The sequence below is a fragment of the Protopterus annectens genome, chromosome 4.part1 (assembly GCF_019279795.1).
Source record: "Protopterus annectens isolate FY-2018-M chromosome 4.part1, PAN1.0, whole genome shotgun sequence".
Taxonomy (NCBI): domain Eukaryota; kingdom Metazoa; phylum Chordata; order Ceratodontiformes; family Protopteridae; genus Protopterus; species Protopterus annectens.
Genome location: NC_056734.1, coordinates 911581991 through 911609901, shown reverse-complemented (window position 1 = coordinate 911609901; position 27911 = coordinate 911581991). Strand labels below are relative to the sequence as shown.

The 27911-nt window shown below is 40.4% G+C and overlaps 1 protein-coding gene across 1 annotated transcript in view; it reads right to left on the bottom strand.

The window, feature by feature from the left end:
- Positions 1–27911, bottom strand: part of LOC122801339 (salivary glue protein Sgs-3-like) — a 276893-nt gene that overhangs the window by 196201 nt on the left and 52781 nt on the right. Inside the window, exon 4 of the mRNA XM_044070879.1 lies at positions 10468–10732. Coding sequence (XP_043926814.1) covers positions 10468–10732 — 265 coding nt within the window. The remainder of the gene's footprint in view (positions 1–10467; positions 10733–27911) is intronic.

Genomic DNA, 27911 nt, shown 5'->3' with positions numbered 1-27911 from the left:
TTGATCTTCTTGTCTTCATAGTGTGGCATCATGCTTGGTGAGGGTGAGATGTTAGGCAGGGTCTTCATGTTTGCATATACTAGATGGTGTTACATTGCTTAACACATGGCAATCATGCCTCAGGTGGTGCTGCAGGGCTGCCTCTGTCTGATGCACATACTACACTCCCTGTACATGTTTGAGAGCAGGTTGTGTCATGTTAGGCATCCCTGTTACTATATGAGTGAGTCAGAGAGGGGTTTCATTCCCAGGGTTCCTACTGAGCCAGTGTATGTGCTATGCATTGCCTCTTTGCCAAGGCCAGGGCATACTGGGCATGCCTCCTTCTGCCTACTGGGGCAGGCTCAGGTTGTTCCTCCTCCGAGTCACGCTCTGCCTGTGATGGCCTTGGCAATGGTGGGGGGCTATTTGGCCCGGCCCTATGCTGGTCCTGCTGCAGCTGTTTTTGCAAGATCATATTATGTAGCATAGCACATACCATGACAATTTGGGTACATGTAGTTGGTGTGTACTGCAAGGCTCCACCAGATGTGTCCAGACACCGGAACCATGACTTGAGCAGCCCAAACACACGCTTTATTACATTACGTGTTTGTGCGTGTGCCTCATTATGGCATTCCTGTTCAGGTGTGTGTGCATTTCTGATGGGTGTCATCAGCCACGGCTCCAGTGCATAACCTGCATCCCCCACTAGGTGTCCGTGTGGGATGTCCCCATTGGCAAATGTCTGGTACAGCTGCGTCAAATGCCAGATGTGGGAATCGTGATAACTCCCAGGCAGCCAGCACACACATTCATTATTATGCCCTGGGCATCACACACAACCTGGCAGTTGATGGAGGGGAAGCCCTTGCGGTTAATGTAGGCCCTACCTCGCTCACCGGCTGGTGCTTTGATGTGTATGTGCGTGCAGTCTATTGCACCCAGTACCTCAGGGTATTCCGCTATTTGCTGGAAGAGACGCATATTGCTGGCCAATACCTCACGGGCATTGGGGAAATATACATGATCACCGACATGTGCTGACATGGCATCCAGGAACTGGTGTAGTACCCTGGAGGCTGATGCCTGTGATATCCCCATCATATCGCCAGTTGGTCTCTGGAAGGTACCTGTTGCTAGTATTCTTAGGCCAACACATACCTTGGTTTCCACTGGGATGGCCCTCTGTTGGTTCTGTGTGTGAGGCGTGGCCTGCACAGCTCAACAATTTGCTGCAGGAGCTCTCTGTCCACTCTATAGCACTCTACTATCTCCAGCTCATGTAACCCATGGTAGGTGACCCTGGGCCTGTACACTCTTCTCCGTCTCCTCACTGTGGGTTGTCTGGCACCATCTGCATTGTCACCACCCTCAGCAAGTCGCCTATGTCTCATTATGACAGCTATGGCAGCCCCTAACATTTCTGCTCTGAGTTCAGCTTTTTCAGTTTTCACTTCTATTAGCTTACCCCTGTCTTGCAGTGTCTCTTAATGGAAACATCCTGCACTACTGTTTGCAGAGTTTTAAGTGCTGGGCTGGGCTACTATTCTGCCTGTGTAATTGCCTGCTTCTAATTGTTTTCACCTGCTAGCTTCAGCAGTTATCCCTGCTAGCTTCCTATTAATTCTGTTGCTTCCTTTTTCCTCTCTGTTTCCTCAGGGGCGAGCAACGTGCATACTATCAGAAACACGCTCACAGTGGCTTACACACGTGCACCCGTGCTTACACGGTTCAGAATCTACTTATTTGGGTTAAAACGCGTGTACACCCGCGCAGACACTGTTACACGTCTGCCAACAGCCTCCAACATACTCAGCCTGCCCTACACGCGCGCACACCAGCGCAAACAGTGTTAAACATCTCCCAACATGCTCCCACATGCTCAGACTGCCTTACACGCACGCACACTGTCCTACTCATGCTTCATGGCATGCACACGTGCGCATGCAAGCCCAGCAAGAAACTTTGGTGTAAGTAACAGTGTACACCTTCCATTTCTTGACTTTCCATGACTTATCTAGTGGCACACCTCTTTCCATGATCTGTGCCTGTCATCTGTCATGTTACACTGGACTCCAATGAACTGCATTTCTTTCTACCATTCCCCCCTGTGATGTCACCTATCTCCTACTCTATTCCTCCCCCTTATGTATCTCTTACACTACTCAGACTGTGCTCATTTGCTATGTGACTGTGAGATTCAGTATCCGAACCCTCATTTACATGAGATTGCCTAATAATGCTTAGTTACATGTCTTAGACTCAGCTTTCCCCCTTAGCAACCACTACACGGTGGCCATGTTGGTTTTGGTCTGCTGGTCCCTGCATTGTCATTCCATGTATTGCGTGAAACCCACATTTGTGGGTTTATAACCTTCTTTTTTATGTTTTTATACAGCGCAGCCCATTTGCACGGGGCTGCACTGGGTTTAAACATCGCCGAAAAAAATATATATAATTTTATCATTTTGGCATCAGGTTGTATTGCCAATGGCCACATATTTGGCCATTGGCATGCTGCCTGAGTCATATGCAACCTTTTTTTGGAGCTGACATCGCTCCGTTGTGGAATTTGCAGAAATGTACTCAGTTGTCAACTGAGTGCATTTCTGCAGCTAAAACGTCTCCTACACGGACTGGTTTCTGCTTCGTGGATCGCTAATATACCTCATTTGCATACCTTTCAGATGCAAGTGAGGTATTTAAGCATGTCCATGCCCAGTCCGTGTAAGAGACATTTTAGCTGGTCTCTTACACGGAGCTTAGGGCTGTTCCTGGATCGCGAGGCTTGCATGGAGTGTTGCACGTCTCTTACACTCCGTGCAAGCCTTCGTGAATCCTGCCCATTGTGTTTACTGTGATTTATAAAATTCATTTTTAGACCTAGAACTTAAAGAGTGCTACGACTATAAAAATAGTTTCTGCTGAAGAGTTGGCCTGTGCCTCCAGATATACAAACATTTGTTTGAAATGTGATGACATAATTTGATTCTACCAAAAAGTTTAGGCTCCGCCCATTGGAACTTACAGTTCAAACTTCCTGAGCTCCATTGGATGGAAAATTCCACTGAACAGCTCACAAACCTGTTTGAAACTGCATTGCCATTGCTAGATTGTTCATATAATTGCATGACTTTGCTCATTATCCATTCCATAGCAGTATACGAGGAAATGAGTACCATTGTCATACAAAAAGATTTGTAAGGAGGGTGCAACACATGCATCTAATCCCTGTGTTTCCTCCCTTAAAAGTTAGCTTAATCTGCACCTTAAAGAATGCCTCAACTTATTCATCCAAGTTTCAGAACACAGCAGCACTGGTGTTTGAACTTTCAACATGATGGGCCAGGAGGTATCTAGTTTAGCTGTTCTGCAACTGAAATAAATTATATATAACAAGGATGTTGGAGAAAATAGCTTGAAAAATTACATTTGTGGCTCCAGTGCAAACACAGCCATGACCAATGTTATTTTATCACTTGGGCTACATTGAGGGCTTTTGAAACTCTCACACTTTGCACACAGTCATGAAATTATTTACCCCCATAAAACTTGGTGCTCTGATAAAGCCACTCGTGATTTTTGCTAACCGATAAAACTGGATTTAACTACTAAAGGAGACAGGTTAGCTTTTAATAATTATTTTTCCAAACAGCCATCTTGTTAATGAACATTTTTTCAGAAAATGACCTTGAAGCTGGCAGAGAAAATAAAGATCTTCAGGTATCCAACTATTAATGCACAAATCTTTAGAGGATGCATTATTTTTATGACTTCATTTTAGTGAGTGCTTTGTGTTGCGCACTTCCTCACCTTGAGCTGTTCCTACCTGAGGTCTGATAATTACACTTTCTGCTGAGGCTCATTTTAATTTTTTACCATGTTATCACTGCAAACATACACATTTTAATCCCAACCATTTTCAGAGAATTTTCTTAAGTTGTGTTTTATCTATACTGACAAAATGCATTATCAAATTGCATACCCTCTTTGGTTAAAATAAAATATGCAGAGTGGGTGTCCTGATTCATGTAGCTGGCAATAACTTGAATAGGTGTCGTACCAACAGCTAACTGCACCTAAAGTGTCTTCAGGTAGTAATAAGGTTTAACCACTCTGGAGGTGTATTTATCTTTAATTAATATTGATACACCACCCCCAAGTGTTCACATCTTCAGTTTGAGGTCTAAATATGTGGAAAGAGCTGTAACCTGCTATGGCTGGGGTGCTCTCCACAGCCTTGACCAGGGCTCCGTGACTGCACAAACGTCTGTGTCATCCATGGTGAGAACAGCTTCCCTTGAGTGCAGTTTGGTATTGAGACTCCTAGCATTTAGCACCATAACCTTGAGGTTGCTTTTTGATGGAGTTTTTACACTGGGAATTTTGTTCTTGAGTTACTGCCTAAAAAAAGGTACTATGGGTGTGGCAAGTGCCTTAGCCAGTAGCCAATAAACCAGGGATGACAGATGAAGACTATCTCTGGCAAAGCATCGAGGTCTGCCAATCATGTTGTCCCAGGCTGACAGATAGTGGATCCCCTTGGAATGACTCCAGAAGCTAAGCCAATTACTGAAGTCAATCATTTTCTGTTTGTATTGAGGCATCATCCTAAGTGAAAGTAAAATGCTGCTTAAGGCTGGGGACATACCTGCCTGAGACTCATAGTCCAGGAGCTCAGTCATGTCTCTCTTCATATAATCTACAGAGGTACATCTCAAGTAGTTCACACCAGCATGGACTATGGCAGATTCTTAACAGTACCTGTTGTTGAGAGACTTGAGTGCATGTGTGATATGGCGTATCCAGGCAGCTGACAGACAGCTGACCATGATCTTTTCCTATAACAGCCTGGTGAGAAACACATCATTGTGCTCATGATTGAATCACCCTTGACTAGTATGCTTGATTTTGTGTTTTACATTATGGGTTTAACTGGTGAGACACTGGTGCCTGAGCTATTATGTGTATTGTATTCTGCAAAGGAAGTATTATGTGTAGCGTGCTTGTATTTGGATTTGGGAGGTCTATGGTGTTTAGGTATGTTTCTGGTGAGGACCTCCACATATGTAGGTATGTGTGATGTGCGTTTGGGTCGATTAGGAGGTGATGTGTGCATGCTGGCAACCCGCTCATTATCATATGTACTGACTGATGTATGTGAGAGCATGGATTCAAGGTTCTAAATATAGATGCATCTCTCACATTTTGTGTTTGTGTGTACTAGAGCAGAAGGTTGTCGACCAAGCTGGCTAGAGAAACTGTTGGAAATTGTCCATCCTTAGTGATAGGTAGATTTATATTATCAGGAAAAGAGGCCATACTTAGGAGTGGCTAGTGGGTGAGAGGTGTGTTGGTGAGAGGTGTACTGGTACCTCCAAGGCTAGGCTTAGTGTTCCACCTTACAGTAGAGCAGGGCCATGAGAAAACTCTGGAGGACCACAAAGTGATAAGGGAAAATTTAACAAAAGCATTTGCGTCTGTAACCACCAAAGGTAACTACCACTATCCGGCAATGCATGATGAAGCGCTACACGCAAACACATGCAAATGCAGTGCTTAGATAAGACAAGAAAATACCCCTTTCAACTCAGACTAGCCAATAAGAATGCTCTCTTTGATCTCTAGTCCAATCATCATCGATTATATGGGACTCAGCCAGCACTCTCCTCCCACAAGAGTGCAGAAGGGCCTTCACCAACAAAGGTGGCCTGAAGTTGATGCTCATATGTTACAAAACAGTCCCAGAAATAGCAAACATGGAACTGGGCAGAGCTACAGATGAACTAGTACCGTGTACTTCAAAATGTGACAAAGTATAGTTCAGACAATTCAAACAGACAGTGGAATGCAAAAACAAATTAGAAGTGCAGTACTAGAACAAAAATGGGCATTTATACTTAGTTTGGAAGCAATGGATGCCTCAGATATTTTGGTATCTCAGTGAAGAGCTGGTTTTAGTGCTCATGGGATAGCAAACAGTCTAGATTCAGTGAGTCTGAAACTAGTCTCTGCTATAAAAGCACAAAGTAGTACTGGAAATTAAAAGTGTATAAAATCACAGTCACAACAGCAGAAGGCAGTTTAAATAATACAGCAATTCACCAGCATAGAAGGTTGTAGGGCACACTCTCCTGCCATGAGAGTCTAGACCACAAACCTTCCTGATGTAAAAGAAATGGTTTTGGAGCACAAGTGCTTAAGCCAGAACTAAGACACTTCAGACTAACAGACACAATAGGCCTACAGCCAGTAATTTCCAGCAAGAAGGGTATAGGCTACCCTCTCCTGCCACAGAGTTTAGACCACAAATTCTCCTAATGTAAAGTGAGTGGTTTGAAACCCAATTGCTTAAACCAGAATAAATACAATTAGAATAAAAGGCACAATCAGCCTTCACCAGAAATTCCCAGCTTCGAAGGGTGTAGGCCACACTCTTCTCCCACAAGAGTCCAGACCACAACCCTCCATGTGTAAAATAACTGGTTTGGAGCCCAGGTGCTTAAATAAGAACTAAGACACTTTCAAAATAACAGGCACAAAGAGCCTTCAACCAGTAATTCCCAGCTTAGAATGGAATAGGATATACTCTCTTGCCACAAAAGTCTAGAGAATAAATCCTCCCAATGTAAAATAACTGGTTTGGAACACAAGTGCTTAAAACAGAAGAAAGACACTTAGAACAACCCAGAATCACCCAGCAATTCCCAGCTCATAAGGACAGTTGCTACCTTCTCCTCCCAAAAGAGTGCAGACCACAAACATTCTTAATGTAAAATAACTGGCCTGAAGCCCAAGTCCTTTAACCAAAACTGAGACATATAATTTAATCAGGCTACTAATAAGCAGTAATAAATGCAGCAGAATAAATGCAAGTGTACACTATTAGAAACAAACGAATGGTGGTCACAACCCAAAATAAAAAGCACGCTGACACTTGTAGTTCTAGGCTCGAACAGGACAGGAAAATAGCGCACAACACTGGTGTAGTAAAAAATCCACTTTTAATCCACAACGAAACATGCAAGCACCATAAGTTTATATACACAGTGAGGCAATTTCCGAACAGGTTTCAGTAAGGCAATTCCCAAACAGGTTAAGCGCTTTCATCTGTACACAACAGACTTCCTCAGAACTATTACTAAAAGTAATTAGCCCCTATTTAAACCACACTTGGCGCCAAAAACTTGTTAATTGAGACTAAATTAATGTATTTAACCTTATACAATACCTAAAATTTAAAATTATATTAAAATTATATGTAATCCTGTCATTTATCACATACAAATACATCACTACTGTCTTTTAAACTAAGACATAATAACTCCATAAGAAATTTCATATAAAATTACATATAAAATGATTTATAAAATTATTAATTGTAGTATCATGACCCCAAAATTAAAAAAGGTTTCAAGCTAATAAACTCATTGAGTCCAGGGTGCGTTGTGGCATCGCACCAAATTTGCCACTTACTTTCCAAAGACCCTAAATATGCTTTCCAATTGCCACTGTCAGCTGATTTTACTACCTGATCTATAATGGCAAACCTAAACATGTGTTCTTTACCTTTCTCTATAACATGTTTGCTTAAAGCATTTTTGACATCTCCTTTGTTAATTTTGTATATGTGTTCGTAGATACGAGTTTTTAACTTCCTCTCGGTTTTGCCAATATAGTATGCTGAACAGCGTGTACAAGTAGCTAAATAAACAACTCCTTGACTATTACAATTCCCATTTCTAAATTTGCATATGCTTCTAGTGATATTGTCCAATTTAGCAGATCTTTCCTCATTTATATACTTACATTGTCCACATGTTCCACATTTTTAGTACCCTTTCTGATGGTAACATTTTTCCTATGTTCCCCACTTTCAACTAATTTCTTAATGTTGTTCCCTGTTTTTAACACTATATTAGGATCCTTCCCTATGTAAGTTCCAATGACTTCAGTACTTGAGAGTAGGGTCCAATGTCTACATAAAATCTCCTTAACTATATTCGTATGTGTATTGTACATGATAATACATACTCTCCTGTCTAAGGGTTTGTTCTTAATTTTATTAATATCAGACCATCCTTTTCCTAAAAGTGGAAGGAACTTAGTACCCCATTGTTGTTTGACATAATCCACCACATCGTCAAGCATGTTTTTAGGGTAACCTCTTGCCATAAATATTTGGTGTATTATATCCAATTCCTGTATCAAAATCTCCCTAGTGGATGACATTCGGGCAGCTCTTACACATTGCCCTTTAACTACATTTTTAAATATATATGGTGGGTGGCAACTCCCAAATTGAATATAATCATTTGAAAATGTTAATTTCCTATATAATTTGGAAACAAAACCATCCCCACTATTACTAATATGCGTATCCAAATACGCAATTCCTTTGTCATCCATTTTATAAGTAAAATTCAAAAATTCTGTTGAATTATTAATGTAATCTATAAATTCAGGTATTAAATCCTTCTTCCCTTTCCATATTATAAAAAGATCATCCAAAAAAATGCGTGTATAATGATATATACTTATAATATTCAGAGGGAAATAGGAATACTATTAGAAACAAGCAGTAAAAAACAAAATAAAGTAAAAAAGCAGGAAGAGACACAAAAATAGAAAGAGACACAAAAACAGTAAAAGCAGCTGAATAAAGTGTTTTTTTTTTCTTTTTTTTTAATTCAGTAGGAAGGGAGGAACATAAGATAATTCAAGGTTAAGAAACCTTGGGACACAGTTAAAATAAAAGCAAATTATTTTTTTTTTGTTAGTTAAGTAGGAAGGGAGGAAACAGAAGATAATTCAAAGTTAACAAACTAAGAGAGCAGACCTTCCCAAATGATCTCACTTTTACACAATAGAATGAGCTGATGCAATGGGACTGGGAGGAGTGTCTAATAATAAATTTATAGTAGAGGTGGGTAACTCAAAAGTCACCAAATTTTAAGAACACAACAACAGTTAGATGGGAGAGTGAGAGAAAAAAATGGAGACTGAAACAAAACACAAGTAAATAAACCTTTGAACTTAAGCCAGAAATATGTTCACAAAACACAAAAAACATAGATATTGAAAAATTCTGATAACAACTACAACCTAAGAGCACAGGATTGTTAAATATCACTGAAACAGTTAGAGCAAAAAAATATACTTATAATAGCTTGTATATTTATATCAGTGTTGTATTTCCAAATGCTTATAGAAGCAGGAATGATTGTAGCCAGCCAGCGGTGAAGGCACAATAGAGCAGAAACGTACAGAATTAATTTATACCACAAAGACAAAAGTCTTTTCTTAAGTTAAACACTCAGGGTAGTCAGATAGAAACACAAAGAGCTACTGACCAATATTTCACACTTAGTTAATAATGGATACTGAAACAGAACACAAGTAAAGAAACATTTGATCCAGAAATATGTTCACAAAACACAACAACACAGCTATTGAAGAATTATGTTAACAACTACAACGTAAGAGCACAGGATTGTTAGATATCATTGAAAAAGGTAAAGCAAAAAATATATATTTATATCAGCTTGTATATGTATATAAGCATTGTATTTCCAAATGCTTATAGAAGCAGGAATGCTTGTAGCCAGCTAGAGGTGAAGGCATATTCAAGCACTGTATAAATAGGTCAGCTATTGTCAATCAACTGAAATGTCCAATGGCAGATATTGTTATTTAGTGACATGTACAGACTTTGAACGAGGCCTGATCTGTGGCTAAAAATGTACCTTGAACGAGTCATCTTACTTGGTTAACACATGTAAAAAACATAACAAACAAACAAACAGGCAAACAAGGTAACAAACAAATAACTAAATAAGGAAATAAATAACTATATAACAATCTGCTGTATCATAGGAAATAATTTTAACAACTCATTTGCACCATAATATTCATCCATTCATGCATTCATTGCCTGATTTTCCACTTAATTCATTTTAATGTACTAGGAGTACTAGATCCCTCATTAGACCTTATTGTGAGCAGAGAAACTGATCTTATGCAGTGGTTTGTGGCAGGATAGACATACTCTCAATCACATGTGGCAGTCATACCTATGGACAATCTAAATGGGCACCAATTCACCTAATAGCATGCCTTTGAGATGGGAAAGGAAAAAGACATACCCATTGAAGATGCAGATGGACCCAAGGTAAACATGCAGACTAGGCAAATAAGGCACTTCAGCAAAGAACTGATCTGCTGAGAATGAGCAATGTCAAACAGAGCTAGACATACTGTGTTATATATGCCACTCTTGTACAACAGCATGAACTTAAAATATTTATTTAGTGAACATTTTCTCATATTTAGCAGACTAGAGTCATTTAGTGTAGTATCATCTTAAATATTTATTGAGCCCTAATCTCAATAAGTTTACAATTCACTGCTGTTGAATATCTTACTACACCAGTTAAATGGGCTTATACAAGTTGCTATGCTTATTTGTATATGTTGTAATTTTACCTGTAGTTGATGTTGAAGTTGTGATTGTTTCTGTGGTAGAGGTTGTAGTTGGAGGAGTGGTTGTAGTTGTAGTTGGATATGGAGTTGTAGTTGTTATTGGAGGTTCTGTTGTAGTTATAGTTGTGCTAGTAGTTGCAGGTTCTGTTGTAGGAGTAGTAGTAGTTGCAGGTTCTGTTGTTGTAGGAGTAGTAGTAGTTGTAGGTTCTGTTGTTGTAGGAGTAGTAGTAGTTGTAGGTTCTGGAGTAGGAGTAGTAGTAGTTAGGTTCTGTTGTTGTAGGAGGAGTAGTAGTAGTTGTAGGTTCTGTAGTAGGAGTAGTAGTAGTAGTTGTAGGTTCTGTTGTTGTAGGAGGAGTAGTAGTAGTTGTAGGTTCTGTTGTTGTAGGAGTAGTAGTAGTAGTTGTAGGTTCTGTTGTAGGAGTAGTAGTAGTTGTAGGTTCTGTTGTTGTAGGAGTAGTAGTAGTTGTAGGTTCTGTTGTAGGAGTAGTAGTAGTTGTAGGTTCTGTTGTTGTAGGAGTAGTAGTAGTAGTTGTAGGTTCTGTAGTAGGAGTAGTAGTAGTAGTTGTAGGTTCTGTTGTGGTAGGAGGAGTAGTAGTAGTAGTTGTCTCTTCTGTTGTTGGAGATGGTGTAGTTGCAGCTGAAGTTGTAGTTGTAGGTGTAGATATTGCATTGTCTTTAGCAAAAGAGAAAGAAAAAACAGTGGTTAATGCAAGTATATACTGTTTAACAGGCATGACTTATTATAACAGGTTCTTCTTCATAGCTCAAACTACTGTAAAGTAAAATCTTAAAACAGAAATTCCTGATGAAAACAAAGTTATAGACAGGAAAGAGATATAAAATTCCTGAATAACATGTACTTTGTTTCTCACTGGTTAATTATTTCTTTGGTTTTCAGTACTGTTTAACCTCTGTCTCAGTATAATAATGTAGAGATGTGGGTTGGGAAGTTCTGCCTTCCAGATGGTAAGTTTGGAAGGCATTTGCTTTCCTTGCACAAATTATCTTTATTGCAGTTCCCATTTGTGCTTGTTATTACTTTTTTAACTCGGTGTTCACACTTTTCACTTTTTTTTCTTGTTTGGGTTTTCAATTTCAGGATTTTGAGGTTCAGTAGTATGAAGCAGACAATTACAAGATATCACTGAATATTAATTGTATTAACTCCCACAGAACAAAAATAAGTTGTTTTTTTCACTCATATGTTCATAGATTGATAGGTTGATACTAGGCTATCTGCCCTAGGGCATTTACAAGCCTAGCCAGAGTGTGTTTGGCTTTCGCCACCCTTCTTAGATTAGTTGACTGTGCCTCTGTATAGTAGGTCACAGAAGATAGCCCATTTAAGGTTAGTTTACCGTGCCTCTGTCGAGCAGTGACACAGAAGAGATCCCAGGGGTAAATTTACGATCTCCCATCCAAACGTCAAGATTCTTCTTGAAGAGGGTCATTGAGGGGCTCTGTCTGACATGGATTGGGATTTTGTTCCAGAGTGAGGGGAGCCTCTGGGATATGAATCTGTCCCTCCAGCATGTTGTATTTATTTCTGTGTTGAGGTTTAAGTCACTGGAGCGTGTAGTTCTGATGGATTTGGATTTCTTGAGATGGAGCATGTCCATTAATTCTGGGTTGGACATGGCTTTATACGTCAGGTACAGATCACCTCTGAGTAGGTGTTAAGCAACTGAGTAGAGCTGGAGTTTATTTAGCCTAACTGTGTAGGGCATCTGTTTGAGTCCCTTGATCCTCTTGGTAAGGTACTTTTGGGGTCTTTCTAGTTGTAGCAGGTGTCGGGTAAGGTACATCCCAAATGGGGCATTGTATTCAATTATGGGCCTGATGAGTGATGAGTAAAGAGGCACAATGACCTCTCTTGATCTAGATGTGAACCCCTTCGTGATAAGGTGGGCTATATAGAATGTCTTTCTAACCACTTTGGCAATATGATTGTCAAAGGAGAGATTGCAATCTACTTGGGTCCCCAAATCCCCAATTACTTCTTCTGTACTTAATGGATTACCACCTATGTGGTAATTTGTGGGCACTTTGTTTTTCCCAAAGGGGGTGACTATACACTTTTTGGCATTTAGCTTTAGGCCATGGCTCTGGCACCAGTTATCCATCTCTGTGAGACCTTTTTGGAGGATTCTTGTGTCAGCAGGTGAGTCGATTATGGCCCCCAGTTTGCAGTCATCTGCAAACTTTATTAGCCATAGTCTTCCTATGTTAGCCTGTATCTCAGAGAAATATATACCGAACAAGAGAGGTCCCAGGACTGAGCCTTGTGGGACGCCACTTGTAACTGGTTTAGAGTCTGACAGGCACCTGCAATTCTGACCATGTGGGTTCTATCCCTAAGCCAGTTTGCAACCCATCTTGTGACATAGGGGTTGATATTTAAGCTGGTGAGCTTATTTATGATGACCAAGTGGGGTATTGTGTTGAAGGCTTCTGCAAGGTCAAGATAGGCTGTGTGGACTACCTTCCCTTCATCTATGGCCTTGGTGACTGTTTCAAAGAAATTGACCAGGTTCAAGAGGCAAGATCTGCCCTTAACAAAGCCGAATTGGGTAGGATCCAGTGTTTGGAGGTTCCCAATGTCTTTGTTTATGAGTTCCATGATAATACGCTCCATAGCTTGCAGACCAGGCTAGTTAGGCTTATAGGGCGATCGTTTCCGGGGTCCATTGTGGCACCACCTTTATGGAGTGGGACCACTGTTGCTGTACACCATTCTTTGGGTACATATCCTGTTGTAAGGCTGAGACTGAACAGTGATTTTAAGTGAGGGTTCAGTTCTTCTTGGAGCTCATGTAAAATGCAGCCCGGGATACCGTCCGGTCCCATTGATGCTGTGTTTTTTGCTTTGGAGAGAGCAGCTCTCACCTGTGCATCTGTGATATCAGGGAGTCTTCACTCTGTTGGGATAGTCATTTGCCCATTTGTAGGGGGGGAGGGGAGTTTGCACTGAACCGGTCTGCCAGGATGTCGGCAATGTCTGTGGGTTCAGTGTATTTTTTTGTCATTTTGCACTAACTCAGAGCATATCTGGGAGTTTCCACTCAGGTTTCTGACATAACTAAAGAAAGCCTTGTGATTATCTTTAGCATCTTGTGCAATTTTTCTTTCGAAGCTAGCCTTAGATGATTTTATGAGGGATCATAGTTTCTTGCTAGTACTGATCAGAGTTGCCTTCCTTTTCAGGGATTTTGCTCTATCATGTAGTAGTTTCCTCCTTCTGTTGTACAGCTTATTTATGGCTGGGGTCCACCAGACAGGTCTCCTGCCTTTGGAGGAGTGTGTCTTGGTTTTATTTGGGATAGCATGATCCATGCATTCCTGTAGGTATCAATAGAATGCGTTTGTAAAGGATTCTGCAGTTTGGGCCATATTTTCCACTGGCCCTGGGGCTTTGAAGGATTCCACCTCGGTTTTGTGAAGTGGGAAGTTTGCTTTTGAGGAGTTTTTGACCGTGGTTTCCTTTGCTGGGGGTGGGGACGGGATATGGATGTCCATAGTGATTAATTTATGGTCAGATCTTACCATTGAGGGGTATACGTCTGGTATGGAACATAGAGTCCCCATGTTGGTGATGATCAGATCCAATATGTTTTCCCCTCTTGTGGTAGTGGTGACCAGTTGTTCCATAGCATTTGTGTTTATAAATTCTAGGAACTGTTGGGCAAGGGTGTTCGGGCTTGAGTAGTGCTCCTAGTCTATGTTTGGGTAGTTAAAGTCACCCACTATAATGGTGTTTGGAGAGACCTTCATATTCTCCAGTGTCTTCAGGAAAGCCGAGTGGGGTTCCTGAGTTTGGGAGGGTGGTCTGTAGCAGGCTACAAACTGGAAGGCAGTTTTGCCCACTGTTAGTTGCACATGGATGGTCTCAGATGCTTTGTGCAGTGCCACCAGCCTGGAGGTATGGGTATCTTTGATGAATATGGATACTCCCCTCCTCTTGTGGTTTGGTCCGAGTTTGGGGCCGAAAAGCATGGTATGAGGTATAGCCTGGTAGTGCCGGGGTGCTCTCGGGAGCCTTGAACCAGGTTTCTGTTACTGCACAGATATCGATATTCTCCATACTGAGGAGAGCCTCGAGTGTGTGCATCTTGAGGTCTAGACTTCTGGCGTTGAGCAGCATTACCCTTAGTTTCTTTTTCCTTGTGTTGTCTAAGGAGGTGGGTTTGTCTTTTGAGCCTTGCCTAAAAAAGGCACTATGGGGTGGCAAGAGCCTTGGCCAGTATTCGAAAACCCAGGGGTGACAGGTGCAAGCCGTCCCTAGCGAAGCAACGTGGCTTGTCAAGCATGTCATCCCAGGCTGACAGACACTGGATCCCCTTTGAGTGACACCAATACTTTAGCCAATTGTTGAAATTGATCATTTTGTCTTTATACTGTGGTATCATTCTTGGTAAGGGTAAGATGCTACTCAAGGTCAGGGTCATACCGGCCTGGGGCACATGATCAGTGAGCTCAGTCTTAAGTTTTTCAAATAAAGTATACCAGCATAGATACAAATCTCCTGTAGATGATTTCTTTTGTCTTACTTCTAGATTTCCAGTTAGGGCTTATTTTATTGCATAATTTTCTGAAAACTAGTACTGTATGGCTCTGATCCATGTGTGCTCTTTCCTTTATTGTACTAAGCTAGACTACTGCATTTTCTGTAGCCCTCAGCTCCTTCACTTACACAAATGTACATGCTTAAAAAACAGGCAGTAATTCCAGCAGGGACACACCAATGAAAAAACAGAAGCTGACTAGTCAGCAGCTTGGCAGCCAACCACAACGTTCTAGTGTTCCATAAAGTAAATCCAAATAATGTTTACAAGTTTACATACAACTTCATTAAAATAAAAAAACATTAAAATAAGCGCTTTTGTCCCATATACCCACAGGACTTCTTCAGAATAAACCTTCGTAACAGTCAATAGTTTAAATAACTCTCCAAAATGGTGGTCACATGATCCTTAAGAAACTTTGCTAATATGGTCATTAAAAAAAACCTTTCTGTCCAGCATTTAAAGTGACGAGCAAACAATATCTGTCAGTGTACTATTACCAACGTATATTGTTTCATAATAACAGTATGTAATAAAATAACAAACATATGTTGAGATAATATTTTAAAACTTTGTACATTTTTTTTTTATCCATCCTATTTAATAAATTAAATACAGTAACATGGTAAACATGCAAAAAATGCTTAAAAGAACCATTTATGAAGTTTTAAAATTGCAAACATGTCTTCCCTAAAAGATGAAACATACAAGCACTCTTGTTGTATCTTTCGGCTTTTCCTGGTTAGGGGTTGCCACAGCGGAACTCCGGTCCACTAATGATTGGCAGTAAATTTTTATGTATCAAGTTACCAGCCCTGACGCACAACCTTCAACGAAGGTACGCCCATTCACTCATGTCTCCACAAAGCTTTAGCTGAGAATCGAACAGGACAACGTCTTATTGTGAGGTGACAATGCTACCGCAGCACCACCACCGCAAGCACTCTAAGGCTTTTAATTTCAGTAAACATGAAACAGAGCAATATTCATTTATATCAGGTCTACATAAGGCATTAAAATGCAGTTGCCAGAATATTTCCCTGGTTTCACGTCTCAGGGTCCATGGTCCCCCCTCCCACTATATTTAACCTGTTCTAAAATTCTGAATTTAAAGTTATTACCTGGGCAGTCATTAACGTGTTTGGCTAAAGTGTTAGTATTTTTGTTCCTTTTAATATCATAAATATGTTTATACATCCGTTCTTTTAGGGTGCGCTCAGGTTTACCTATATAAAATGAATCACATACCTGGCACAGGCCCACATAACTCCATTTGATGCACAATTACATTTGTCTTTCATTTTAAGTTTTTGTCCAGTTATTACAAATTGTTCACTTACTATGACATATCTAGAGTAACTGCAAAAAGCACATTTTGTCGTGGCTTTTACTACTGTAGAATCAGTGTGTGATATAAAGGGTCTCTCCGAAAAAGTTTTAAATGCTAGCTCCTTTTTTGATTACTATAATTGGTCTATCTCCCATTTTCTCTTACGTGCCATGTTAATCTTTCAGTATGTTCCATTTTTTCTCAAGAACCCATTTATTGAAGCCACTTTTGGTGTTAAAGTTGGTTACCATGCTGATTCTGTACGAACAAGGAACATTTTCATTTTTGTAGGGTTCCCTGTTATTTTCTACATCATTAAAGATAGATTAGCTATAAAATGGCCAGTTAGCCTTTTATATACCACCTCTTCTACTGTCTCAACTACCATTGTTCATGGGTAACCCCTTTGCAAAAACAAATTTAACGTTATTTAACATAAGTTCACATTCCACCAATTAAATGATTAAATGGCTGCTTGAGAAAAACTGGAACATACTGAAAGATTATGATGACACTTATGCATGTATATAACAAGGCTGTAATTCATAGAGCCTGTTAATCATGCTCAGAAATCAAATAAAATGCAACCTTGTTAATGATTTTTCTGACATGAAAGAGTTATATAACATAGAGGATAATGATCAGGTCTCCAGTCATTGCCAGATTATTATGTGTTCGACAAATGGAGGCCAAGAAACATACCTCAAGAGTGATGTGTCAGTATAAAAGGACACCCAATCCTCTTGAAAAATCAGGAATGAGGGAGGATTACAACCATTGTGCAATTCTGAAAATCTCATTTATTTATTGACATTTGTTTACTGGGGAGGTCCACTGGGCCCAAACATCCCATTTTCAGTGGAGGCCCGGGAAGAAAAGCTCCACAAAGTTAGTATATCAGTACAAAGCATATAAAACAGTTAGTAGTTGTGAGTAATAAAGAAGGCAGACAATAATATACATAATATGCAGTAGTAGTGGTGTGCAAACACAATATGTCCAGATTTATGCAAAGTCAACTAATCTAGTTTCCCATTATAAAGAAATAATAGTAATTTGGCAGTACTTACAAAGTGATTCTGTATGAGTAAACAGCTCAGTAGTGCAAGGTAGAAATGGAGGTGTCACAGGGTAATAAGGTGAAGATAAAATAGTAAAGCAGTAATAGTAAAAGCAGAATATAAATTATTAGTTGTGAGTAATAATAAAGTTGAGTTTTGAAGAGGTAAGGATGTAAGTCAATATGTGAGTGACACTTGTAGAATCCTCATCAGTGCAATCACAACCTTTCAATAAAATCTTAAACTTTTCTGGCTGACTTTTCACAGAAGAACCAGTTTTTCCTGCGTAAAATTCAAATCCATGGGGGGGGGGGGGGGGTAAAAAAAGTTTAAATAGTACATTCAATAAAAACGTTACTATTGAGGAATATTTCACAAAGCCTCCAAGGTGCCAGAGACTGATGCTCCTTGTCCTCATGGAAGTAACAAGTAGCAAAACAAATTCAGCACTAACCCAAAGATGTGGAACAAGTTGTCCAAAAGTATGACTAACAGGAGTCAATGATTTACTGTAAACATTTTAAATCGAGTCAAACCATTTCATAATTGCTTTTCTTGGATTCTGGATTTGCTTTTGTTTATGCATTTTGCAGTTATGTATGTTATACTTATATACCAGAGTTCAGTAATGATGTTTGCCATTGGCCTAAGTCATGGATGAAATTGGCCACTATAGATCAGCCTTACCTCTCAACCTCTAAGACCAAGTATTTTGATCAAATCCAAAAATAACAGGGGGCAAACCCCAAGAATTAGGAAAATATTTTTATTTTTGTTCTTATACAGTTAGAAAGTTGCTAGACTTACATATTTTGCATTAGAATTAATATTCTGGAGGATGTGAAGGCTGACACTCAAATGTCTATCATTATCCAGTGACTTCCATCCTCAAAGATTTGCCAGAAAACCACACATTTTATCAGGAAAAAAATAAAAATATGAGGCAAAACTCTTGGCATTTTTGAAATTCTTGACAGTTTAGAGAAATGAGACCAGCTCATTTACCCAGGTAACAAATTGACCAAAAATCCACCCAAGCAGCCAGTCAGCTTCCCTAAGAAAGAGCTGTTTCCTCTTATCCCTGAGTTCTTCTGTGTGAAATGCTTCAAAACTGAAATGAAGTTATGATTCACATCTTCTAAACATTTAGAGATTCCCATGGTTGCTAGAATGAGAAAGGGAGAGACATACAATATGATTTTAGCAACATTATTTGCAGAGGAAGGTGAAGAGAGCCAGAAGGCATGAAAGTAATGTCTTATTCACAAGATGCAGAGCATGATTTCAGCAGTAACTCAGCACTGCAGGTGGGAACCACACATGACTACTTTACATCATAACCAGAAGGTTCATGATTGGTCCGCAATCATACCATAATCCATACTGTTATGGACTCTGCAAAGTTCACAATTACATATGACTCCTTTATTGCTGATATACTAAATCATCCTCATATTGCCTATCTAATTCAAAGCCAGGCCTCGGAATAAGTGGAGAGGTACAGTACTGCAAGGCTAGATTATCTGCAATCATTCAAAAGATACTGATAAGCAGAAAGCTCCCCTTTCATACTAAAGGTCTTGGAGCCCATGGGGGAAAAAAGTGGGACCCGATCAGCACAGAAAAGACACACCCATTGTTATTCAGGATATCGCAGATTCTGCTGGAAGGAAGCATTCAACTGTCATGTGTATTGACACAGATCCTTGAAATGGAAACAGCTGGTTTCTAATCAGTCGGTTTCTCATCAGAAGAATAGAACCACTTTTCCCTTAACATGACCATTACATCAAAGCAGACGTCTTGGAGATACAAAGAGGTCATTCAGTCTCATTCCTGAAAGAGTAACATGTAGACAGAATTATGACTATGCAGGCATTTTCTTTAATGATTAGTTGAAATCTAGACTGGATCTCATGTTCCCCAATCTTACTGGATGCCAACAAATGCTCAAATGGTAAATGTTTCTGTGCAAGGTTTGAGGACATTCTGACTTGATCTACCAGCCTCTCTTAGTTGTAGAAGGCTGTTCAGATTCTGTTACGTATCCACCTTCTTGTTTGGGGGAGTGTCTAGATGGGATGTGTGCCTGGAGGAATACACAGTGAAGGCAAAGCCTTTTTCCTGTAACTTTACTTATTAATTAATTAATTTATTTATTTATTGACATTTGATTACTAGGAAAGTCTGACTGCATAAAAGTCAATTTCAGAGAAGGCCCAGGGAGAAAAGCTCCAAATTATTGCAAACATTTTAAGAACAATAATTGTACAATCTTCAAAAATAAAACAGAAACATTTACAGTTTAAATAATAACAAATTAGACATAAAAACATTGATTAGGAATTGATACAAGTTATATGACAGTCATTTAATATTTAGAGAATGTTTAGACAGTTTGTAGTGATATTAAAGGTAAGTCAGTCTAATACAAAAAGGAACTGTAGTATGAAGTGAGGACAAAAACAGGTTTATGGTATATTTAGAGAGAAGGTCAGGGAAGAGAATTTGATAGAAGTAAGGAACTAAGTAAAGAAGGGCGAGTAAGGAGGTATAAGGAATGACAAGGTACTTGTTCACATTTAGGGATATAGTTTATCCTGGTTTTGAGCAAGAACAGAGCCAGAATTTAGCTTGGAAGTCTTTCAGAGTTGGTTTGAAAGATGAGAGGGAGAGTTTTGATCTGACAGGTAAAGAGTTCCAGGCCTTAGCAACATTGCACGAGTACAGACACTGCCCAGCAGATTTGCTCGGTTTGTAGACAGGAGTTTTTGGTCACTGGATTGCAATGACTGGTTGTGAACATAGTTGTGTATAATGGAATTTAGTGCTGGACAGACAGATGGATGCTGGATAATTTTATAAGTTGCAAGAAGCTGTGTATATGTTAGTTGATGAGGCATTTCTAACCAATTTAGGCTTTTAGTGCTATACAGTGGTATACTAAGGTGGTGGTGCTGCAGTAGCATTGTCGCCTCACAGTACGACGTTGTCCTGTTCGATTCTCAGCTAGAGCATCTTCTGTGTGGAGACATGTGTGAATGGGCGTACCTTTGTTGAAGGTTGTGTATCAGAGCTGGCAACTTGGCACATAAAAATCTACTGCCAATCATTAGCAGACCGGAGTTCCACTGTGGCGACCCCTAACCAGGAAAAGCCGAAAGACACAACAGTGCTATACAGTGGTGTGTTCTGAAAGGGGCATTTGCTATAAATTTAGCAACTTTGTTATAGTGTTCAGGGTTTCATTTTTGTTAAGCCTGGAGGTTAGGAAGGATGGGAGCGCCATAAAGAAGAGTGGGGAGGAGATAAGCAGAGGCAAGTGTAGTTTTGGTTGTGTTAGTGAGAAGGTTTTTGGCTCTGTAAAGCATCCCTAGTTTTTTGAAGAGTTTTTTCTTATGCGATTTTGTATATGCAGATCGACTATAAGATTATCATCCACTATCATCCTTAATAATAATATGATATGATAAGTGACTTCAATGGTTGCATTATCGAGAGAGGATTTTAAAATGTGTTTTTTCATGAAAGAGGGGTTTGGGTAAAAAAGTAATAGTTTGGTCTTTTTTGGGTTGAGCATGAGTTGTGAGTTATGAAGCTATGTTTCAGTGGTTGTTAAAGCTTCCTGAGTAATATTTTTGGAGGTGTACCATGTTGCCAGATGTGCAAATGAAAGTGGAATCATCTGTATATTGTATTAGGGTGGTCTGTTGTGTAAATAGGTTTATAGGTTTATAGAGTCATAGGTTAGTATTAAGCTAACTGCCTTTGCGAGCCATTTTAAGCCTAGCCAATTATCCCTTTTGAGACTCAAACCCTGCATCTTGTGTTTGTTAGGCAAACACCTTAACCATTAGGCCACTCTCCCTTTATATAGAGGGTGTTGGTGAAAATGTTAAAGAGGAGGAGACCAAGGGGAGAGCAGGTAAGGAGAGAGTGCCATTTTACTGACTGATACCTATTGGATAGGTAGCTTTTGAACCACAGAAAAGTGGGCAGAGTGAGACCTAGTGAGGACATATGAAATAGATGTTTGCAGTGACAAACTGTGTCCAAGGCTTCAGACATGTCTAAAAATAAGGAGAAGACTAGTTTTCCATTATCTCTAGCTTTATTGACAGTATATATATATATATATATATATATATATATATATATATATATATAGGTTAGAAGGACAGTGCTAGTACTATGGGAAGGATGGAAGCCATGTTATGTAGAGGAAAGGAGTTCTTTCTGCAGGAGATAGTCTAGCAAAGTTTCCTTACCTTTTATCTTCTATTAGGACTCCAAAACTGGCAACTAGTAGGTTATTCCCCCTACAACTTCCCTGTACAAGCTATCAGTTGGACTGAGACACAAGACTGCTAAATAGATTTCTCTACTTATAGGTTCTAGGCTACTGATTCTTGAAGATCTTCAGAAGCCTAGCCATGCATTCCAACAATGTTTTTATCCTTTATATTTTAAGTACAAATAACCCAGAAATGAGCAGAACATTTACATATTGCCCGTGTCCAATGAGGGAAAAGGGTACTAAACAAGGGATACATTTATGTTTACCCTTCCATTCAACCAGATACACTTTGCTTTATGTGGAGAGGAAAACAATTCCAAAAAGTGGCATTATATGTAATGCATATATCCCTCCAACTTGTTCTATTTATGTTGCAAAAGAGATTTAGATCTCTTGAAGATGTGGTTATGCCTCCATTGGACTTATGAATGTGCAGTAGGTTTGGCAGGATATGGTCTGTTGAGGGTCTATACATGAAGCAGAGATCACTCCTCAGGAGACTGTATAATACCAACAAGTGCATCAAGGCTTTAAGATGGTCTCCATAGTTTTAGGATTTAGGCCCATGGTTTTCTTTTTCTTTTCTTTTTATTTATTTATTTATTTTTAAATTTTCTTTTACACTTTGTTGACCGGGTTAGTCCCACGAGACCAATGGATTATTTTCAGGGGAGTCCTGAGGTGGTATTTATATTAACTACGTGAAATTTGGTCAAGACACTGCGGGTATCAGTTTAATATCTAATCTCAAGGAGTTCATCATCCCCCTTATGCAGGATTGCAGTGTCAGTAGTGGAAAATTAACCCAACTACTGGGTGCAGGAATTGAAGATACAGCCTTCTACACCAAAGGTGAGTATGTTACTGACACTTCTTCTTAATTGGAAAATGCATGCACTTGAATTGTTTCAAGTATTTGGATGGGTACATAGTAGAGTGGGGGAATTATACTCAATGATTGGCCTAATGACTGTGGAATACTATGGACTGATAATATCCCTGGATTTGTATGTCATTCCCTAAGTAATACAGATTCTGCCATCATTCTTCAACAAGAATATAGGAAATAGCCATACTGAAGCAGACATACAAGTCATATGTTATAATCATAGGAGCTATCAGAGTGCAGCACACATGTATTGCAGTAGCCAATACAAGGAACTGTGGATCAGGCGTAGTCTTTATTGAATAAAATGAGCAGGCACCCAGTACTTCAGGGAGTGGTGCAGTAGTATTGACAAATCACATTGGACTGGCTTTCTCTCTTCTACTGACCCCTGCGGATTCACATATGTCTTCCACATGCAGCAACATTATATTAACCATCATAGTAAAAGTCTGCATTTGCACATATTTCCCCCCTTTCCTGAACTAGTCTGGTCCAGATACAGATTTGCTGTATCCAGGACTGTTTGTAAGCTTCTCAGCCCCCTACGCCTTTTCTTGTTGGAGGGAAGCTTTCTAGCATATCAGTGGGAGTAGTAAGCACTAGGTAGCCTATCTACGACATAAGGAGTGGTTTCTGGCCTAGACGTTGTAGTCATTGGCTGTTTGGGCAGTTTTTCCATCTCTCTCAACTTTCTGAATTAAAAGCCTGCATTTGCACTTGTGTTCCCCTTTCCTGTAACTAGTCTAGTCAGATTTGCTGTATCCAGGACTGTTTGTAAGCTTCTGAGTGTTGCAAGCCTTTCTGTGATGGACGAAAGCCTTCTAGCTTATCAGTGGGAGTGGTAAGCACTAAGTAGCCTATCTAATACAAGAGGAGTGGTTTCTGGCCCAGAAATTGCAGTTATTGGCTGTATGGGCAGTTTTTCCATCTCTTACAACTTTTCTGGTTTAAAAGCCTGTGTTTGAGCTTGTTTCCCACTTCACCTGTAACTGGTCTAGTCCAGATACAGATTTGCTGTATCTGAGACTGTTTGTAAGCTTCTGAGCCCCACAAGCCTTTCTGTGCTGAACAGAAGCCTTCTAGCTTATCAGTGGGAGTGGTAAGCACTAGGTAGCCTATCTACCCTAAGAGGAGTGGTTTCTTGCCCAGAAATTGTGGTTTATTAGCTGTTTGGGCAGTTTTTTTCCATCTCTTTCAACTTTCTGGTTTAAAAGCCTGCATTTGAGCTTGTTTCTCCCTTTTCCTGTAACAACTCTAGTCCAGATACAGATTTGCTGTGTCCAGGACTGTTTTAAGCTTCTGAGCGGTGCCAAGGTCTGCTCTTCAGTTTTTACCTTAGATCTACTAATTCTCCTCTCCTGCACTTATACTAGCCTTTTAGTCTATCACTTTTTCAGACTTCTTGTAGCAATTATTGTAACACACAAAACTGCTATGCACTAAACATTCCAAAAGGAAGCAGATCCAGTACTTATTATCAATGCCCACCCATACAGGCATGTCTGAAGGTAAGTTCCCTGTGCTTTCTCCTATTAACCTGGTGAACTTGGGCATCCTGAGGCAATGTAGCAACTGCCTCATGTACACTGACAACCCTTTCCTCTTACCTCCCAAAACTCAGATTTGTGAGAGATGCACTTATATATCCAAACTGGAAGCTACGCACTATCCAGCCAAGACCGGAATAGCTGGTCAAGAGGAAAAGGTCAACACTTGCACCACACCACATGGAACACATAGTACTCCAGAACACACACCAGCACTGCCTTCGCATAAAAACACAAACCACACACCCACCTTCGCGGAGGCTCTCAATAAAAATCACCCAAGCAGCAGAGACCTCCAAGGCAGAAATTCACTCGACCACCACAACACAACACTAATCACGAGACAAATAACTCTCCTAAACAGTGTGCCACTCAACCAAAGCCCGTTAGGCAAAACAGCATGCCCAACACACTAGTCATAGGTGACTCGATAGTGAAGCACACTGATGTCCCACTCACTAGGTTGAATAAGGAGAAAGTAACAGTCAGCTAACTGTCAGGTGCCAGCTGTCAACAACAGGTACAAATATGACTCTGTCATTGTACATGTGGGTGTGAATGACCTGAGACTTACTTCCCTGGACTACATGAAAAGAGACAAGGAGGAGCTCTCGGATTATGTAGCCCAGGCAGGGATGACCATAGCCCTGAGCAGCATCCTACCATCACCCAGAAATGATACCACAGTAGAAGCACAAAATTATTGAATTCAACAATTGTCTAAGCTTCTGATGTCATTCTAAGGGGATCCAGTATCTGTCTGCCTGGGATGACATGTTTGACAGACCTCGATGCTTTGCCAGAGATGCCCTGCATCTGTCACTCCTGGGCTTCTGGATACTGTCCAAGGCTCTTGCCACCACTATAGTGCCTTTTTTAGGTGGTGTTTCAAAGACCAAATTACCACCATAACAGCTACAAACAAATGCAATATGAGGGTCATGCTGCTCAACACTAGAAGTCTAAAATATCAAAATGCACCCGCTCAAAGCACTCCTTAAAATGGAGAACATTGACATTTGTGGTGTAACAGAGACCTTGTTCAAGGCAGCAGAAAGCAGCCTGCACTACCAGGCTATAACTCATTCCACACCTTTTGGCCCCAGAACTTGGACTGAAGCTCCAAAGGTGGTGGTGTTTCCATATTCCTAAAGGATGCACACACCTCCAGACTGGTAGCCCAACATAACACATCAGAGATAATTCAGGTGCAGCTAACACTGGGAAAGACAGCGATTCAGGTCATAGCCTGCTATAGGTCCCCGACCATGTCCCAAGACTCACACTCCATGTTCCTAAGCACCTTGGAGAATATTAGGGTCAAACCTAACACTGTCTTACTAGGCAACTTCAACTACCCTTCCAATAACTGGAAAAACTACTCATGTAGAAATACACTTGCCCAATGTTTCCTGGAGTTCATTAATTCCAATACCCTGGACCAGCTTCTTCTTACCCCCACTAGAGGTAGCAACATCCTTGACCTGGTCATTGCTAACATGGGTGACCGTTGCTCTACATCAGTAGTCAGCTCCTCCCTGGTTTGATCCAACCACAAACTAATCACCTTGGAAATCCACCCCCCCCCCCGCAAAGGTAGCCACCATGAAAAACTTCTCCAAAGCTAACGTTGGACTCCTAAAAACAGAGGTGGCTAACTTCACTGTACCCATACAAATGGGAAATAGTTGCATGACCACTGAATCATACAGCAGTGCACTGTTCGAACAGATACACAAATGCATGGCTCTCGCCATACCCGATAGAAACAAGACACTCTTCTCCAAAAAAAGAAAGCCAATCTGGTGTTCTCCTGGCATAAACAAACTCTATAACAGAAGGAGGAAACTGATGCGGAATAAGGTGAAGTCCCTAGACTGGAAAAACTCCCTTATCAGCCTCAACAAAAAGTTGAGATACCTCATCAAATCTTCTAAAGCTAGCTATGAAAACAGATTTGTAGCAGATAGTAAAGACAACCACAAGGCTTTCTATAGTTATGTAAAGAATCTCCACGACAATACTCAGATTTGCTCTGAGCTACTATACAATGGTACCTCCTATACTAAGCCAACAGATATTGCCAATATACTGGCCAACAGATTCAGTGCCAACTTTACCATTCCCCCAAAGGACCAATCACAATACCAGTAGCTTGACAGGTGCCCAGTATTACTGCTGCTCAGGTTAAAACAGCACTGTCCAAGGCCATGAATACTGCTTCTATGGGACCTGGCAATATCCCTGGCTGTGTTCTACATGAACTACAGAGTGAACTGGCACCTCACATGTGTGTCCTGTTCAATCATAGCCTCAACTCAGGCTTTGTCCCTGCTGAATGGTGCACTGCTATAGTCATCCCTCTCCACAAAGGAGGAGAGACTACAGACCCTGGGAAATATCACCCCCATTAGCCTGATAAGTCTGATATGCAAAGCTATGGAACGCATCATCATGGACCTAGCAAACAAGGATATAGGGAATATCCAAACTCTGCATCCCAAACAGTTTGGTTTTGTGAAGGGTAGAGCACCCCTGCTCAACTTGGTCGACTTCTTTTAGTCAGTCACCAGAGCTGTGAATGAAGGCAAGGTGGTTCATGCAGCCTACCTTGATCTGGCCAAGGCTATTGATACCATTCCTCACTCAGGAATCATAGAAAAACTCACTAAGCTAGACATCAACCCCTATATCACTAGGTGGGTTGCAAACTAGCTCACAGATAGAACCCACAGTGTGAAGGTAGCTGGCTCCAAGTCAGACTGCCGACTAGTTACGAGTGGAGTTCCTCAGCATTCAGTCCTGGGTCCTCTCCTGTTTGGTATCTACTTCTCTGAAGTCCAGGCCAACACAAGGGAACTCTGGATGACAAAGTTCGCAGACAATTGCAAGTTGGGAGCTATTATTAACTCCCAAAGTGATGTTGACATCCTACAGAAAGGCCTCACTGAGACCAAGGACTGGTGTCAGAACCATGGCCTTAAGCTCAATGTCAAAAAATGTGTTGTCATCCCCTTTGGGACAAACCCGGTTTCCATGAATTACCACATTGATGGTAGTCCATTGAACACAGAAGGTATTATAAGAGATCTGGGAACACATGTTGACAGCAACCTCTCTTTTGATCACCACATTGCCACTGTGGTCAGAAAGTCCTTCTATGTGGCACATCTCATTGCTAAGGGTTTTGCATCCAGGAAGAAAGAGGTCATTGTCTCCCTCTACTCTTCCCTCATTAGGCCATTCATCGAGTACAATGCCCCATTTCAGAAAAAACATATACCAACTGGACAACCACAACTGAAGACATGGTTTTAATAAATATGATGATAAAAATAGCAGCAAACAAATTCCATGTAAAAGTCAGATAAAAAAGGACAAGCACTTTCGCATACAGCTTCTTCAGATCCTATAAGAGACTAAAAAACAATGAACATTTTTAAACTAACACTTGACCTATCAAAACAAGAGAAATTGCACCAAAAAACAATGACATAATTTCCTCATACAGTCAATGCAACTTCCTATGTGCCTTAAGCCTCCACCCACTCAGAATGGGTTTGATATTAACCTGACTATTCAACCCTGGATGCTCATAAGCTTGCATCCTAAGAATCCATTTTAGCTCCATCTGCTCCAAATAGTTGTTACAGTCACCACCTCTCACATTTTTTAAAACATGTTGTAACACCCTAAAAGAAAAGTCATGTCCATGGCATTCAGATTGATGTTTGGCAAGGGCATTGTTTATATCACCCTTT